Source organism: Episyrphus balteatus, chromosome 4, assembly GCF_945859705.1.
Source record: "Episyrphus balteatus chromosome 4, idEpiBalt1.1, whole genome shotgun sequence".
Lineage (NCBI taxonomy): Eukaryota > Metazoa > Arthropoda > Insecta > Diptera > Syrphidae > Episyrphus > Episyrphus balteatus.
In genome coordinates this window covers 25,613,776-25,628,009 of record NC_079137.1, presented here as the reverse complement: position 1 = coordinate 25,628,009, position 14,234 = coordinate 25,613,776, and the positions used below count along the sequence as shown (strand labels likewise).

The 14,234-nt window shown below is 33.3% G+C and overlaps 1 protein-coding gene across 2 annotated transcripts; it reads left to right on the top strand.

Moving 5' to 3' along the window:
* Positions 1–2,348: 2,348 nt before the first annotated feature.
* Positions 2,349–8,046, top strand: LOC129919058 (mesoderm induction early response protein 1-like). 2 transcript variants are annotated; one of them, XM_055999878.1, is made up of 3 exons: positions 2,349–5,982; positions 6,046–6,344; positions 6,414–8,046. In XM_055999878.1, exons 1-3 carry the CDS (start codon positions 5,844–5,846, stop codon positions 6,630–6,632), a joined length of 657 nt encoding a protein of 218 aa, XP_055855853.1. In that variant the 5' UTR covers positions 2,349–5,843; the 3' UTR covers positions 6,633–8,046. The 2 variants fall into 2 exon arrangements, 1 of the variants encoding a protein (XP_055855853.1); XR_008773042.1 differs by lacking the exon at positions 6,414–8,046 and having other exon boundaries at positions 6,061–6,172.
* The last annotated feature ends 6,188 nt before the right edge of the window (positions 8,047–14,234 follow it).

Below are 14,234 nucleotides of genomic sequence, written 5' to 3'. Positions count from 1 at the left end.
GGCCCGGGTGGCAAAATGATAAAAGGGCCCCGCCGCACAGTGGGAAAAAAGTGGAAAAAACTCATTGATGTGAAAGCTGGATTTTTTTATATGTTGGAAGTTTTTCTTACAGTAATAATGTTGTAGAATCAGGATGTGAAAGCATTTCTTTAAAACAAAATTTCTAGATTTAGAAATTTGTATTCAAAGTTGAAAAATTATGAAAACTGATGTAAATACGAGTATTTTTTAAATGGTATAAAATCAGTTAAATTTTGACTTTTCAAAAAATTTTTTTTGCAAATATATTAAAAATAAACAGTTTAACAATATCAGTTACAAGTTTAGCGGAAAAAAAAATTTTTCGATTTTTCATTTTAAGAATACTTATAATTTTCCGGAATTTTGAGTTCAAAAATTGTTTTAACTACTTCCTCTGTTTGCCTCTGTGGGCGGACTCATATCATATGATAGTGTTGAATCTCAGCAACATTTGGCACCAAAAATCTCATCCTAGTTCGTCCTAATAAACTTTTTAGAGCAATTTGAAGCTAAGCAAATGTGAAAAACGTATTTTCTAAAAAAGCAGATTATAATAAAAAATGGAAAGATTTTTTAAAAATAATATGTTTTAATATGTATTTTGATCCGATGAATTCAAATCTGACGTTAGTCTGAAAATACATACATATTAAAAAAAAAAAATAGAAAAATACATAAAAATGGACGGTTTTTAACGTTCTGTGCAATTTATTTAAAATTTCCTGGGGTTTACGAATATTAGATTCACAGCCGTTTGCTGAATCGAAACTTAAGCATTTATGTTCTAAATAAACTTTTATGTGGCAGTTTACGCAGAGGAAAAAGTAGATAATAGGAGCTTATGTTCAACTTAAATTATTTAAGTTTCGTTTCAGCAAATGGCCCTCAGAGCACAAAAAAACTAAAATAAAAATATGACTAAAATTAAAACCTACAAATTGTTTCTTAAATTTCTTCCTAAGTCTTAAACAATAATTAAGCTTGCAAGAAAATCTTATTTTCTGAAACTTTATGAGAAAGAGAGGGGATAGTAAATTATACTCATTTCTGAGTACAATTCAGTCTAATTTTTCATATAATTTTCTCTCTTTTATATCTCAAACCCAAAGCGTTAGAATTTTGATGGAATGATTTTTCTTTGTTTAACAAGCTTTTTTAAGTTGATGCAAATTAACAACTGTCAATGGTGATGATTATTCAAAGTTTCGATTGAATTCAGCGTGAACATTGGTTTATAAAAATGTCTGTTTTGTTTTCAATTTCGCGATCAGTTTTAGCTGAATTAATCATTGAAAAAGAAGAATCGTTTGAATTGTTTTTAAAAAAACATTAGCTATTCGAATCTTATTGAAACCGAAAAAGGGCTCGGCTTCATAATCATAAAGGAGATAATGACGGTATAATTTATATGGTAGATATACCATGCCAAACAACTCAAGATATCTCAGGCAGTAAAAAAGATATCGAAAAGATTTAAACAGGTCTTGAAAGAAGGAAATCAGTTATTATATTAACCGTTACTAGTTCAGACAATTTTTCTTATATAAAAGAATAAGGTCCGAAATAGTAAAAAAACACTTTTTTTGCATTTTCTAACGGTAACATTTGAAAAACAGAGCTGATTAATTTTGTATGACCTCGGATTCAAGTTCAAAACATCGAAAACCTTCAGAAAAGTATATTTTGGTTACTGCAAGTCACGTTGTCTTTGTTAAATTTCATACAAAAGTACTAGTTTTCGACTTTTTTCAACTTAAATAGCCATTTTTCACTTTAGTGGGCGGGGCAGTGGGCGGAAATTACTGGTGTTGATTTATCTTCTTATTTCCTATTATTCCTGAAAATTTCATCAAAAACGGTCCAGTAGTTTGGATTTTACGGAGTTTTTTCCACTCTCCCATACAAGGTTCCCCACTGTGCGCCGGCCGCCGCTGATTTCTCTACGGAACTAAAAAAAAGTTACCACATGTGGAGCCGTAATGTGAAGCAGTAAAGTGGGAGAGCTATAATCCCATTCGAGATCATGACTGTTTTTAACAAAAAAAGAAAATAAACATCTCCAAGGGCGTAGACACTATTGGGGCAGTAGGTGTCCAAAAGGATACCCTTTTATTTATTTTGGGGCCCCTGTGTGGAAAAGCTCACAAAAGATCGCCTGTGATTTTGGAATTGAAATAATTTAAGTTCGTATTTGGAATTTACAAAACCCATTTAATTTTTAAAGGGGTCCAATAATGTTAGGAACAAGCAAGACCCGAGGACAAGTAAGGTACGTGAAAATCCCTCTAATAATTGTATCTATTCTGTTTCTGTTGGTTAGTCTTTAAAATAGATATCTTTGGTGAAAATAAGGAAACTTAGTGCACATCATAGGTTTCTGTTTGTTTCGTTCTTTATTTATTACATCCTGTTTCTTCCCTAAATACAATCTAGCGTTGTGCCCTAGCATATGTACGTGGGGGCCCTTGGACACTGCCCCGGTACCAGGGTAGGCACAATTGTACACCCCTTGCGCCCCAAACCTTTTCACTTCTTATAGAATTATAATTATGACTTTCAAATAGTAAGAGTAAGGGACTGCATTTGTTAAACGGGTCCCTTTTCTTTGTTTAAATTTGTATTTATACTTGTTTTTTACATATTCCTTATGTTTCCTTATGTATTTTTATTTTGTAACTAGGGAATAGATGAGGGCCCGGGTGGCAATCGCCATGTCAGTTATATGGCCAGTCCGACCCTGGACTTATGAACAATAAAATTATATAAAAAATGATATACAATACAATTCCGTGAGTTGATTAAATAAAATTTTATGGTTGGTTAAAATGCGTGTTTGTGTCGCAAGGTTGGGGCAAAATGACATTTTTTCATATATCTGACGAACTTTTGATTTTTTTTGGGTAATTCTTCAAGAATGAATTATAGTACCTACAGTTGAAACTGGATTATCCGGGATTCGATTAACCGGGACGCTCTTTTATCCGTGATGAAAATATTTGAAATTCTTTCTCGACAATTAACAAAATTTATTTATTTAAAATCTATTATCCGTAATAAGCTCTACTATCCGTAATATGAGAACAGGAAAGAAGTAAATTAAACTAAAAAATACAAAATCGGCACTCAAAATTAAAGAAAATATTAAAAAATTTTTTTGTAAAGGGTCTTATTTTTTTTTTTTTTTTTAAAGTAGAATTATCCTGGAGAAACATATCAGGATTTACTGCTAGTTGACCGCATTCACATTAATTTAATCGAATAAAAGCAACGGGTAAAATCCCCTGTCACACAATAAGTTTTTTTTCTTACCACCGGTCTTAGCTGGACATAAAAAAAACGCCTCGGGGCTTAACCGGAAATGTTGGCAGCACTGCTTATTGAATGTTCCGAAGTCAGCAGACACAAAGAAAATTTAGAGTTTTCATATTTATCAAAGAGATACAAAAATGTATTCTAGAAAAACAAGTTTAATAAATTTTGTCATAACAAACGTCAGTTTTCCCGTTTGTAAACCAATTCTAAAGAATTTATGAAAAAATTAGTTTGGTACCACAGATTTAAAACTGTTCAAAAAGTTAATCCAAAATTATGTATAAAGGAGGAACCAGTCGGAAGCTTATGTCAAATCCTACGTTTTTCTTGTTGTTTTCTTTGACTTTTCATCCGTCAGGTGCGATTTGAAGCGCTATTCCCCTCCGTTTCATCCGACGCTTCAGCCAATTATAGTTCTACCTTTAAGCCCAGGGATATCTTCGGGCTTAACAACTAAGGCAAGGGGCTTAGGTGATGCTGCATTTAACATGTAAATTGCTGCGCTTTTTTTGTCCAGTTAAGCCCGTTGGTTATAAAAAACACACCTAATAATGCAACAATTTTTTAATTTTCCTTAAAGTTCATAATAATCGTAATTAATCTCGTAATTTTGTAATATATGTTCAAACAAAAATATGAATTGTTAAATTTATGGAATAATTTTTTAATTGTTTTTTTTTCTTTCAATAAATTTTTTAATAAAAACATACATTTTTTCTTGAAAAAAAAGTTCTATTATCCGGGATTTTCGATTATCCGTAATGAACTCGGTCCCAACCATCCCGGTTAATCGAGTTTCAACTGTAGGTACTTATAATTATCTATAAAATGAGCCTTTATTTGTTATTGTAACTATCATATTATAGAAGTAATCTAACTCCGAAATTCTCTATGTACTAGTCAAAAGTAAGAAAAAAGCAAGTTTTTTGCTATTGGGCTGAGCAAATTTTGGTAGTAGAGGTATTAAAAAAATATAAGTACGCAGTTTTGCAGCCATACGCGTCTTAATATCGAATTCAAAGGTCTGAAAACTCTAATTTTATGCTTTATACGGTTTTCGGGGGGTAAAAAAACGTAAGTTTTCCAGTTAATGTAAATGATCTAAATTTAAACTATTTCAAATTATAAATAAATAAACTGATGCTCTATCATTTTTCCCAACCTTGAGGATGTGACCAATAGAACTCAAGATAGAAGCTGTTTATGCGATTATGTCTTAGAGATTTTTGTGTTTTAATTTTTGTTTGTTTATTTGAATTGAAAACCCCAATATGGTTATTATAAAAAGCTTGTATCTTGAGTTCTACTAACCGCACCACCAAGATTGAGGTTTCCAGATTTAGTAAAAATGATAGAGCACCAATTTTATTATTATAATTTGATATAGTGTAAATATGGCTCATTCACACTAACTGGAAAACTTACGTTATTTAACCCCCCGAAAACCCTGTAAAGCACAAAATTAGAGTTGTAAGACCTTTGAATTCGATATTAAGACGCGTATGGCTGCAAAACTGCGTACTTATATTTTTTTAATACCTCTACTACCAAAATTTGCTCGGCCTAATAGCAAAAAACTTGCTTTTTTCTCACTTTTGACTAGTACATAGAGATTCGGAGTTAGATTACTTCTACAATATGATGGTTACAATAACAAATAAAGGCTAATTTTATAGATAATTATAAGTACTATAATTCATTCTTGAAGAATTACCCAAAAAAATCAAAAGTTCGTCAGATATATGAAAAAATGTCATTTTGCCCCAACCTTGCGACACAAACACGCACTTTAACCAACCATAAAATTTTATTTAATCAACTCACGGAATTGTATTGTATATCATTTTTTCGATAATTTTATTGTTAATAAGTCTTACCTTCGTCATTTTTTGTTAAAATGAACAACAATGGAGCTATTCAATAAAAACGATACCAATCTCTTTTCCAAGATGGCGGCTGTTCCCAACCTCCAATAATCCCAACAAATTGACTTTTATGATGAGGACAAACACCCGAACACATTCCATGAAAAAAATTTTGTCCCGCGAAAAATGTGATTTCATGCCCATATTTTGACTAATTTCCCTGAGCTATTAATTAAAGTTCAAGTTTTTTTTTGAAATTTTTGTTGCTGAGTTCCAAGTATGTTTTTTTTTTTAACATATCGCTGGCTGAGAATTATCGGGTTGTATGTTTTATGGAAACGCCTGTAGACGTTGTATTATTCTCCAAACACTCAAACAATAAACTACCAAACAATTAAATACAAAGCAATACAATTTGTATTTTTTTGTGAAAAGAAAAATAAAACTAAAAAACAAAAACAATGGATACCAAAAAGAGTAATAAACAAACCAAAATTGTACGCAAAACTAAAAACACAACTATCCATGCGTCGGCAACTAACTTATTGAATTCGTATTGGCAAGATTGTCAACAACAACCACCTTCTCCTGGATTATCGTCAACATCACAAATAACTTTTGAGTCATCTACTGACATGATGGCAAATGATTTTGATGACGAACAAAACCAAACAAACAGACAGCCGATCCATTTTTTATTTACCATGCGAACATACTAAATTGACTGCATTGGCGATACTTTATCCTTGTAAATATGCAAATATCCAGGATAAAATGGATGATGGTGAGATTTGTTATAAATCATTTCAACTTTTTAGTTTCATAAATAATATTTAAAAAATTACAGAATTTTCTGATGAAGATGATGATGACTATTTTAAGAAAACTATAATGGTAGAAGCAACAATACCAATTGGCCTGTCAAAATATTGTGATGTTTTACCTTATGAAAATGAAGACAAATTAATATGGGAACCATCTCAAGTAAGCGAACAAAAAGTTAAAGATTATTTAATACGAGTGAATGAATTAAAATCATCTCCTAACTTATTGACACAAGATGATGATATACCATCATCTTCACACTCTGTAACATCAGAATCAGATCAAGGACTAGATTGTAGTGCAGTTAAAGATGATAGGCAGGTAAGATAAAATTTATTATATTTTACATTCTCTTACCATTTACCTATTTATTTCTTCATTGTCTGCCAGGCCTTACATCTCTTAGTACTTTGTGGATATAACTTCCAAGAAGTACTACAACGGAAATGTTTAAATGCAGTTCCATTAACTGGTTCAATGAGTCTATGCTATGGTCGTCTGAAGAAGATATCCAAATTTCGAAGAAGGCATACAGAAGTTTGGAAAAGATTTTCGAAAAAAATACACAAACTCAAGTATAAATTTAAAGCAATAATGTGTAATTTTTAAGTAGAATTTTTTTTTACCATCGGTAAAACATTTTTTATGAATTTATTCCAAGTATGGTGTTTGGAAATTGTTTATTTTTTCGTAGTGCTAAATTCAATACGAGATCTTGTTCAATTCTACTATCTTTCGAAGAAAACTGAATGTCGTGATAAGGATTTTGTTGATTCAGATACCATTGATCATATGGATACATATTTTGTTTTGTATATTTTTAAATTTATTTATAAATAAAATCATTGTTTAAAAATTAGGGAATATCAAAAGAAAATATCAGCTTTGTTCTTTGTACTCGTTATAATTGTTTGATTTGGATTGATCTTTTGATGCTCTTGTTGTTGCTGTAGAGGTTGTGGTAACTCTGCTGGATTCTGAGTATTAACTGGAGGTGTTCGGCATTTTTAATGTGGTGGATTTTTATGACCTTTTAATATCCAATACGCTGATTTTCTTTAACCGTCAGATATCCAAAGAGCTATGTGTTTAATTCAATCAATAATATTCAATTATTATCAATCTTATATCTTTTTTGACTTACAAGTTTTTATATATGTATGTACAGTGGCGACAAAATAAATAGCACATGTACCCTAAAATTTCTAAAATGAAAATTTTTCGCACTTTTTTAACTTAAAAGAACTGTTTTATTAATGAGGAAGCAAGAACACAGATATATTTGATTTATTAAAAAAGAAATTAAGTACACTGAATTCTTAAACAAAAAATAACAACAAAATCATTAATACCTACAGCTCAAGTTTTTTTGGGACAAAATAAATAGCACACTTCCTAAAAACAAAAACAAATTAACAAAAATTTTTACACAGTTAAAAGAAAATAACTAGTATTATGTTGGGTAACCATTATTATTTATCACAGCATAAAACCAGCGGTTAATAGACGTAACAAGACTCCGAAATCGCTCAAAAGGTACTGAATACCAAGCTCGTCGAAATTCCTGCCAAAGTTTGTCCAAATTTGAGGTATCAGACCTGTTAATCGCTTTTCCCACGTCACTCTACAAGTCCTCAATAGGATTCAGATCTGGGGACTGACTTGGTAATTCCATAACACCGATTTTTTGGACGGATAGCAATTGTTTCACAGACTTAGTCTTATGTTTTGGATCGTTATCCTGTCGAAATGTCCACTTTAAAGGCATTTCCTTCTCAGTAAAAGGTAGAATAGTGTCCCTTAGGATTTCCTTGTACTTAAGGTGGTCCATAATACCCTCTTTCCGATGAAATGGCCCCGCACCATGCCAAGAAAAACATCCCCAAACAAGAATACTAGCCCCACCATCCTTAACAGTCTATATTTTATACTGCGGGTCACATTTCAAGTGCCCCACGCGGGGAATTTCCGTATGGGGCATTTGGAAATGCCCCCTACGGGGCATAAGAGGGTATTATGCATGGTATAAAAAGACAAGGTATGATCATCATTGTATATATATTCCCATAGTACTATCATGAAGTGAAACGATCTTAGGAACTCTAGTGGTGACTTGAAAAAGCAGAATTTGTATGAAAAAAACACACTGAGCGCCACCTCAAAAAAGTGGCGACATGAACTAATACTAAATTCGACTTCATGATAGTACTATAGAAATATATATACAATGATGATCATTAGAGCCGCCATCTTACAAAATGGGGTAATAAGGTTTTGACGTTTGCATTTGGCAAAGTCAAAAGCAACAACAATTTCCAAGACAAATTTGTTCACAACAACAATTTCAATGGGCTGGGCCATAAACAAAAAATACCAAGACTGGAAAATTTCGTACGTCTTTCCCCCCAAAACCCTTTTGTGTACAGTGCTGTCTGTGAATATATGTGAAAGCCACCACGTTGGTAAATGACGTTAACACGCACACATTTATAGATTCACGACATTCACCACACATCGGACACGAACACAACGATAGGTTCACGACATTCACCACACCTCGCAGCTTGTAGGCAAACGTCAGTTGACCGCCGAGTTTCCAGTCTTGGTATTTTTTGTTTATGGGCTGGGCCATAAACAAAAAATACCAGGACTGGAAACTTTCGTACGTCTTTCCCCCCAAAACCCTTTTGTGTACAGTGCTGTCTGTGAATATATGTGAAAGCCACCACGTTGGTAAATGACGTTAACACGCACACATTTATAGATTCACGACATTCACCACACATCGGACACGAACACAACGATAGCTTCACGACATTCGCCGCACCTCGCAGCCCTTCAAGCAAGAAAACGGAGTCCAGAAAAGACAGTCCGACCTCCGACCGAGAAAAGCGGGGTTGCACTCACACACTTGCAACTTTTTGTGTATGAACACAAAGTCTAAGAGAATCGTGGTGAAAACTGAGAAAAGGAAAAAAAAGTAGACAGACATAGCCAACAAGAGCAAAAGCGTCATTTTGTTATTTTTTGTTGAAGTGTTTAGTCGCGTCGTGTCTCGTGTCGTTGTTAATAAAATATAAGTATAATTATAAACAATTATATCAAACTATTAACAATATGGAAACAAAAAAAGGTATGTTGTATATATCGCTCAAAGTGTTTGGATTAAAGTGATGTACACGTGTTTCTGTTTGTGATGTAGATGTAATCTCTAATGATGAAGAAAAAGGCAGAAGGTGAAACATGTGATTGGGCATCTAAAGAAACACCAACAACAGCAGCAACAACAAATAAAATAAAGTGAAAAAAATGTATTGTATTTTATATTGTATATATTGTGAAAATTTCGTTTGCCAAAATTAAATAAAAAAAAACAGTTTCAGTGAAAAAAAAAATAAATCTTGTTCTTTTTTGGTCGCAAATGCGAAACGTCATCCCTTTTTTGTTCCTCTTTCTAGTAGGTTTTCGCTGCTCCGACTCGGGTCCGACTTCTGCTCCGTTTTCTCGGAATGGAGATTTTCACCACACCAATACATATGCAATCGACTTTGCGGTGATTATAATTTCCATACTAATTTGAGCCGCCTTCGGACCAGTTTCTAATCCGTATTCGGACTCAGCTCCGCCGCAGGCGGAGCGGATCCGGACCAAGGTTGGACTTGTTTGCTTGAAGGGAGCTTGTAGGCAAACGTCAGTTGACCGCCGAGTTTCCAGTCTTGGTATTTTTTGTTTATGGGCTGGGCTGCCAAAACCTTAAGTAGCCATAAGTTTTGACAGTTCTCGATACTGACCCTTCAAGCAAGAAAACTGAGTTCAACAAAGAAACTCCGACCTCAGACCGCGAAAATCGGGGTTGCACTCACACACTTGCAACTTTTTGTGTATGAACACAAAAGTCGAACGAGAATCGTGGTGAAAAATGAGAAAAGGAAAAGAAAGACAAGGCCAACAAGAGCCAAAGCGTCATTATGTTATTTTTTGTTGAAGTGTTTGGTCATGTCGTGTCGTTGTTTGTATAATGTTAGATTATTAACTATAAACAATTATATTAAATTATAAACAATATGGAAAACAAAAACGGTATGTTGTATATATCGCTCAAAGTGTTTGGATTAAAGTGTTGTTTCTGCTTGTGTTGTAGATGTAATCTTCAAGAAAAATCCAGAAGGTGAAACATGCGATTGGGTATCTAAAAAAAAAACACTAACAACAGCAGCAGCATCAAATGAAATAAAATGAAAAAAATATATTGTATTTTATATTGTATTTATTGTGAAAATTTCGTTTGCCAAAATAAAATAAAAAATAAAACAGTTTCAGTGAAAAAAAAATATATCTTGTTCTTTTTTTGGTCGCAAATGCGAAACGTCATCCTTTTTTTATTCCTCTTTCTGGTAGGTTTTCGCTGCTCCGACTCAGGTCCGCCTTCGGCTCCGTTTTCTCGGAATGGAGATTTTCACCACACCAATACATATGCAATCGACTTCGCGGTGATTATAATTTCCATACTAATTTGAGCCGCCTTCGGACCAGTTTCTGATCCGAAGTCGGACTCAGCTCCGCCTGAGGCGGAGCGGATTCGGACCGAGGTCGGACTTGTTTGCTTGAAGGGGACCCTTCAAGCAAGAAAACTGAGTTCAACAAAGAAACTCCGACCTCAGACCGCGAAAATCGGGCTTGCACTCACACACTTGCAACTTTTTGTGTATGAACACAAAGTCGAACGAGAATCGTGGTGAAAAATGAGAAAAGGAAAAGAAAGACAAGGCCAACAACAGCGAAAGCGTCATTTTGTTATTTTTTGTTGAAGTGTTTGGTCGCGTCGTGTCTCGTGTCGTTGTTTGTATAATGTTAGTTTATTAATTATAAACAATTTTATTAAATTATAAACAATATGGAAAACAAAAAAGGTATGTTTTATATATCGCTCAAAGTGTTTGGGTTAAAATGTTGTTTCTTCTTGTGTTGTAGATGTAATCTCTAATGATGAAGAAAAATCTAGAAGGTGAAACATGCGATTGGGTATCTAAAAAAACACCAACAACAGCAGCAGCATCAAATGAAATAAAATGAAAAAAAAAATGTATTGTATTTTATATTGTATTTATTGTTTTTTTTTTTTTTTTATTTAAAAGGAGTTTCATGGCAGAAAATAGGCAGAGAAAAATATTAAACAATTTGAAATTTTTTTATTCACCCCAATAGTGTCAAAAACTTTACACGGTGTTAACTATTTAACGCAATACACACACGGCCTTAAAACAAATGTCAAAATTAGCCGTGTTGATTGAATGTTGTCACATCATAGCGACATCTAGATGTCATTTGGCCAAACACTTTATTTGAATGTGTTGGTTTTTTCAAAAAGTGAAACATTGTATATATAATATATATGTAAATATATATAGAATGAGTGAAAGTTCAAACCTTTTTAACTTTTACTTTTGTTTTTTTTTTTCTGAGATAGAAGATAGAATTTTGTTAGTTGGAAAAAGGGAGGAGATTTTTTTCACTTTTTCAATTTCATTGTAGTTATGGCTTAAAGAATTTTAAAGAAATCCTTTTCATTTAAAACAGTTTTTACTTTAGCTTACAACTAAAATAAATGCTCATTTGAAATAAAAATATCTTTGTTTGTTAGCTGCTCCTCAATACTTCCACCAATTTAGAGCCGTTTGCTCAAACGAAACTTAAAGATTTATGTTGATGTGAATAATTATTTAATAGCCTGTTTTCACTACAGCCCAAATGAGATGATTTCGCAAATTACACAAAAAGTGTTTTCACTGCAAATTATCTCATTTCGACTGTCAAGTGTCAACACTTTGAAATGATTGAAAAAATTAGTTTATTTATTTATTTATTTATTTATATATGGAATTTTACACATTAATGGCGTTTTCGATTGGCAGTCCGGAAGCGTCCGGAATCATTCTGAAAACGTTTTATTCGTACAAAACTGACAGTTTTGTGTGAATAAAATTTTTTCAGAATGATTCCGGACGCTTCCGGACTGCCAATCGAAAACGCCATAAGATACAAAAATCTTATAAACTAGTGCAAAGTTATATTTAGAAAACAATTTTTAATCATGATAACAACTCATAGAGGCTTAAATAATTCAAAATTTGAGTAAAATATACATATATGTACATTTGTACCAGTTAACAAAATAATTTTATTTAATTTATTAAATAATATGCCTTTAGTTCCTTTTGAAATCCCTTCCTATCTCCAATGTTCCTAAAATGTCGTGGTAGAGAGTTCCAAAGCCGAACGGCGTAAACGAAGAACTGACGTTCAGACGTCAAAGGATCTGCGCTGTTCTAGTGGAAGCACAGAAAGTTATTTTGTTGAACAGATTCGGAGGTTGATGATTTTGTATAATGTTATATAGCATAGTTAATGATCTAAATTGCAAAAGCTTATCGAAGGTGAGCGTTGAAATTTTGTTGGAGAAATTAGATACTCTATCAAATCGCCGGAGTCCAAAAACGTATCTTATTGCATTATTGTAAGCAACATTTAGTTTTCTTTTGCATATTGCATCGCATTTGCCGTATACCTCACATCCATATGTAAGAATAGGAATTATTAGTGATTTGACCAACACAATTCTGGTTTTTATTGGAGTAAAATACTGTGACGCCCATAAGGAACGTAATACACCATATACTTTCCCTACTGCTACACTGATGTGGTTACTCCAAGTTAGTGTTTTGTTGAAAGTCATACCTAAGTTCTTGGCTGTGGAAACATATTCGATGGGTTCATTGTTAAGGATGATCGTGGGAAAATAAGATGTTGAGGTACTTTTCTTAGAGATGACAATACACTTAGATTTAGCTGAATTAATTGAGAGGAGATTTTTCTTTGCCCAATTAGCTATGTTTTCCAGATCAGCATTAATGCGACTTACACAATCTTCAATAAGACCGAGACGGCAGCTAATTTGAAGTTGAGCATCATCGGCATAGAGTTGAATATTAGAGTTACTAATGACGGATGGGAGTTCATTGATGTACAAGGAAAAAAGCAAGGGCCCCAAAATAGAGCCTTGAGGTACTCCTGTAGGCACGGCTATAAAATTGGACAGTAGGTTGTTTGCATAAACCGCTTGTTCCCGACCGGAAAGATAGGAACTAAGAAGCTTTGTGGCAGTGGCAGAAAAATCAAAACAATTTAAAAGCTTATTGCACAGAGTATTGTGATCAACAGTATCAAAAGCACGAGAAAAATCTAGCAGTAAGAGAAAAGTTATTTGATCATTATCAATGTTTTGTCTAATTTCATCTACTACTGTCAGCAAAGCGGTAATGCAACTATGTTTTTCCCGAAAACCAGATTGCAACGGTGAAAGGGCATGAGTAGCGTATAAAAAAGAGTTAATTTGAATTTTCATTATTTTTTCAAAAGCTTTCGACAGATACGGGAGTATGGAAATGGGCCGGAAATCCTTTCCACTAGAATTTTTAGGAACCGGTATGATTTTCGCTCGTTTCCAAGCTGTAGGGAAAACACTGGTTGTTAAAATACTGTTGAAAGCAAAAGTAATGTAGGGCAGCACTATGGGTAGTAAAATTGTTAAAAACTTAGGATGGACACCATCGGTTCCAACAGCGTTCGATTTGATGGAGAGTATGCTTTCAACTACTTGAGACTGATCAATTCCTTTAAATCCGAACTTCTGATTTGTTTCAGCGATATTTTCAAAGGGTAAGTTTACAATAGATGGCGATGGTGTTACACCCAATAAATGTGGAAGAGTAACAAAATTCTGGTTTAGCGAATTTACATCAATAGACTTGCATATTTCACCTTGCTGTTTACCCAAACCTAGGTTTCGTAAATTTTTCCAAAGCCTTTTTCCACTTAAACAAGGGTCAAGTTTATTAGCAAATACTTGAGCCTTAGTTGACCGAATAAGAGAAACAGTTCTGTTACGAAGACTACAATATTCTTCGCGGTATGCACCAAGTTTATATCTCTTCCAACGTTTATATGACAGGTCACGTTTTTTCATAAGTAAACGTATGTCTGAAGTAAACCAAGAGCGTTGCTTTGAGTTAAAAGTTTTAGTTCTCAAAGGCACATGTTTTTCAAAAAGGTGATTAATGTTCATTTGAAGAAAATCAATTTGGTCATTACATGAAGCCATGAAGTAAATATTTTCCCACGCTATACTCCGAACATCACACTCCAATGTAACTA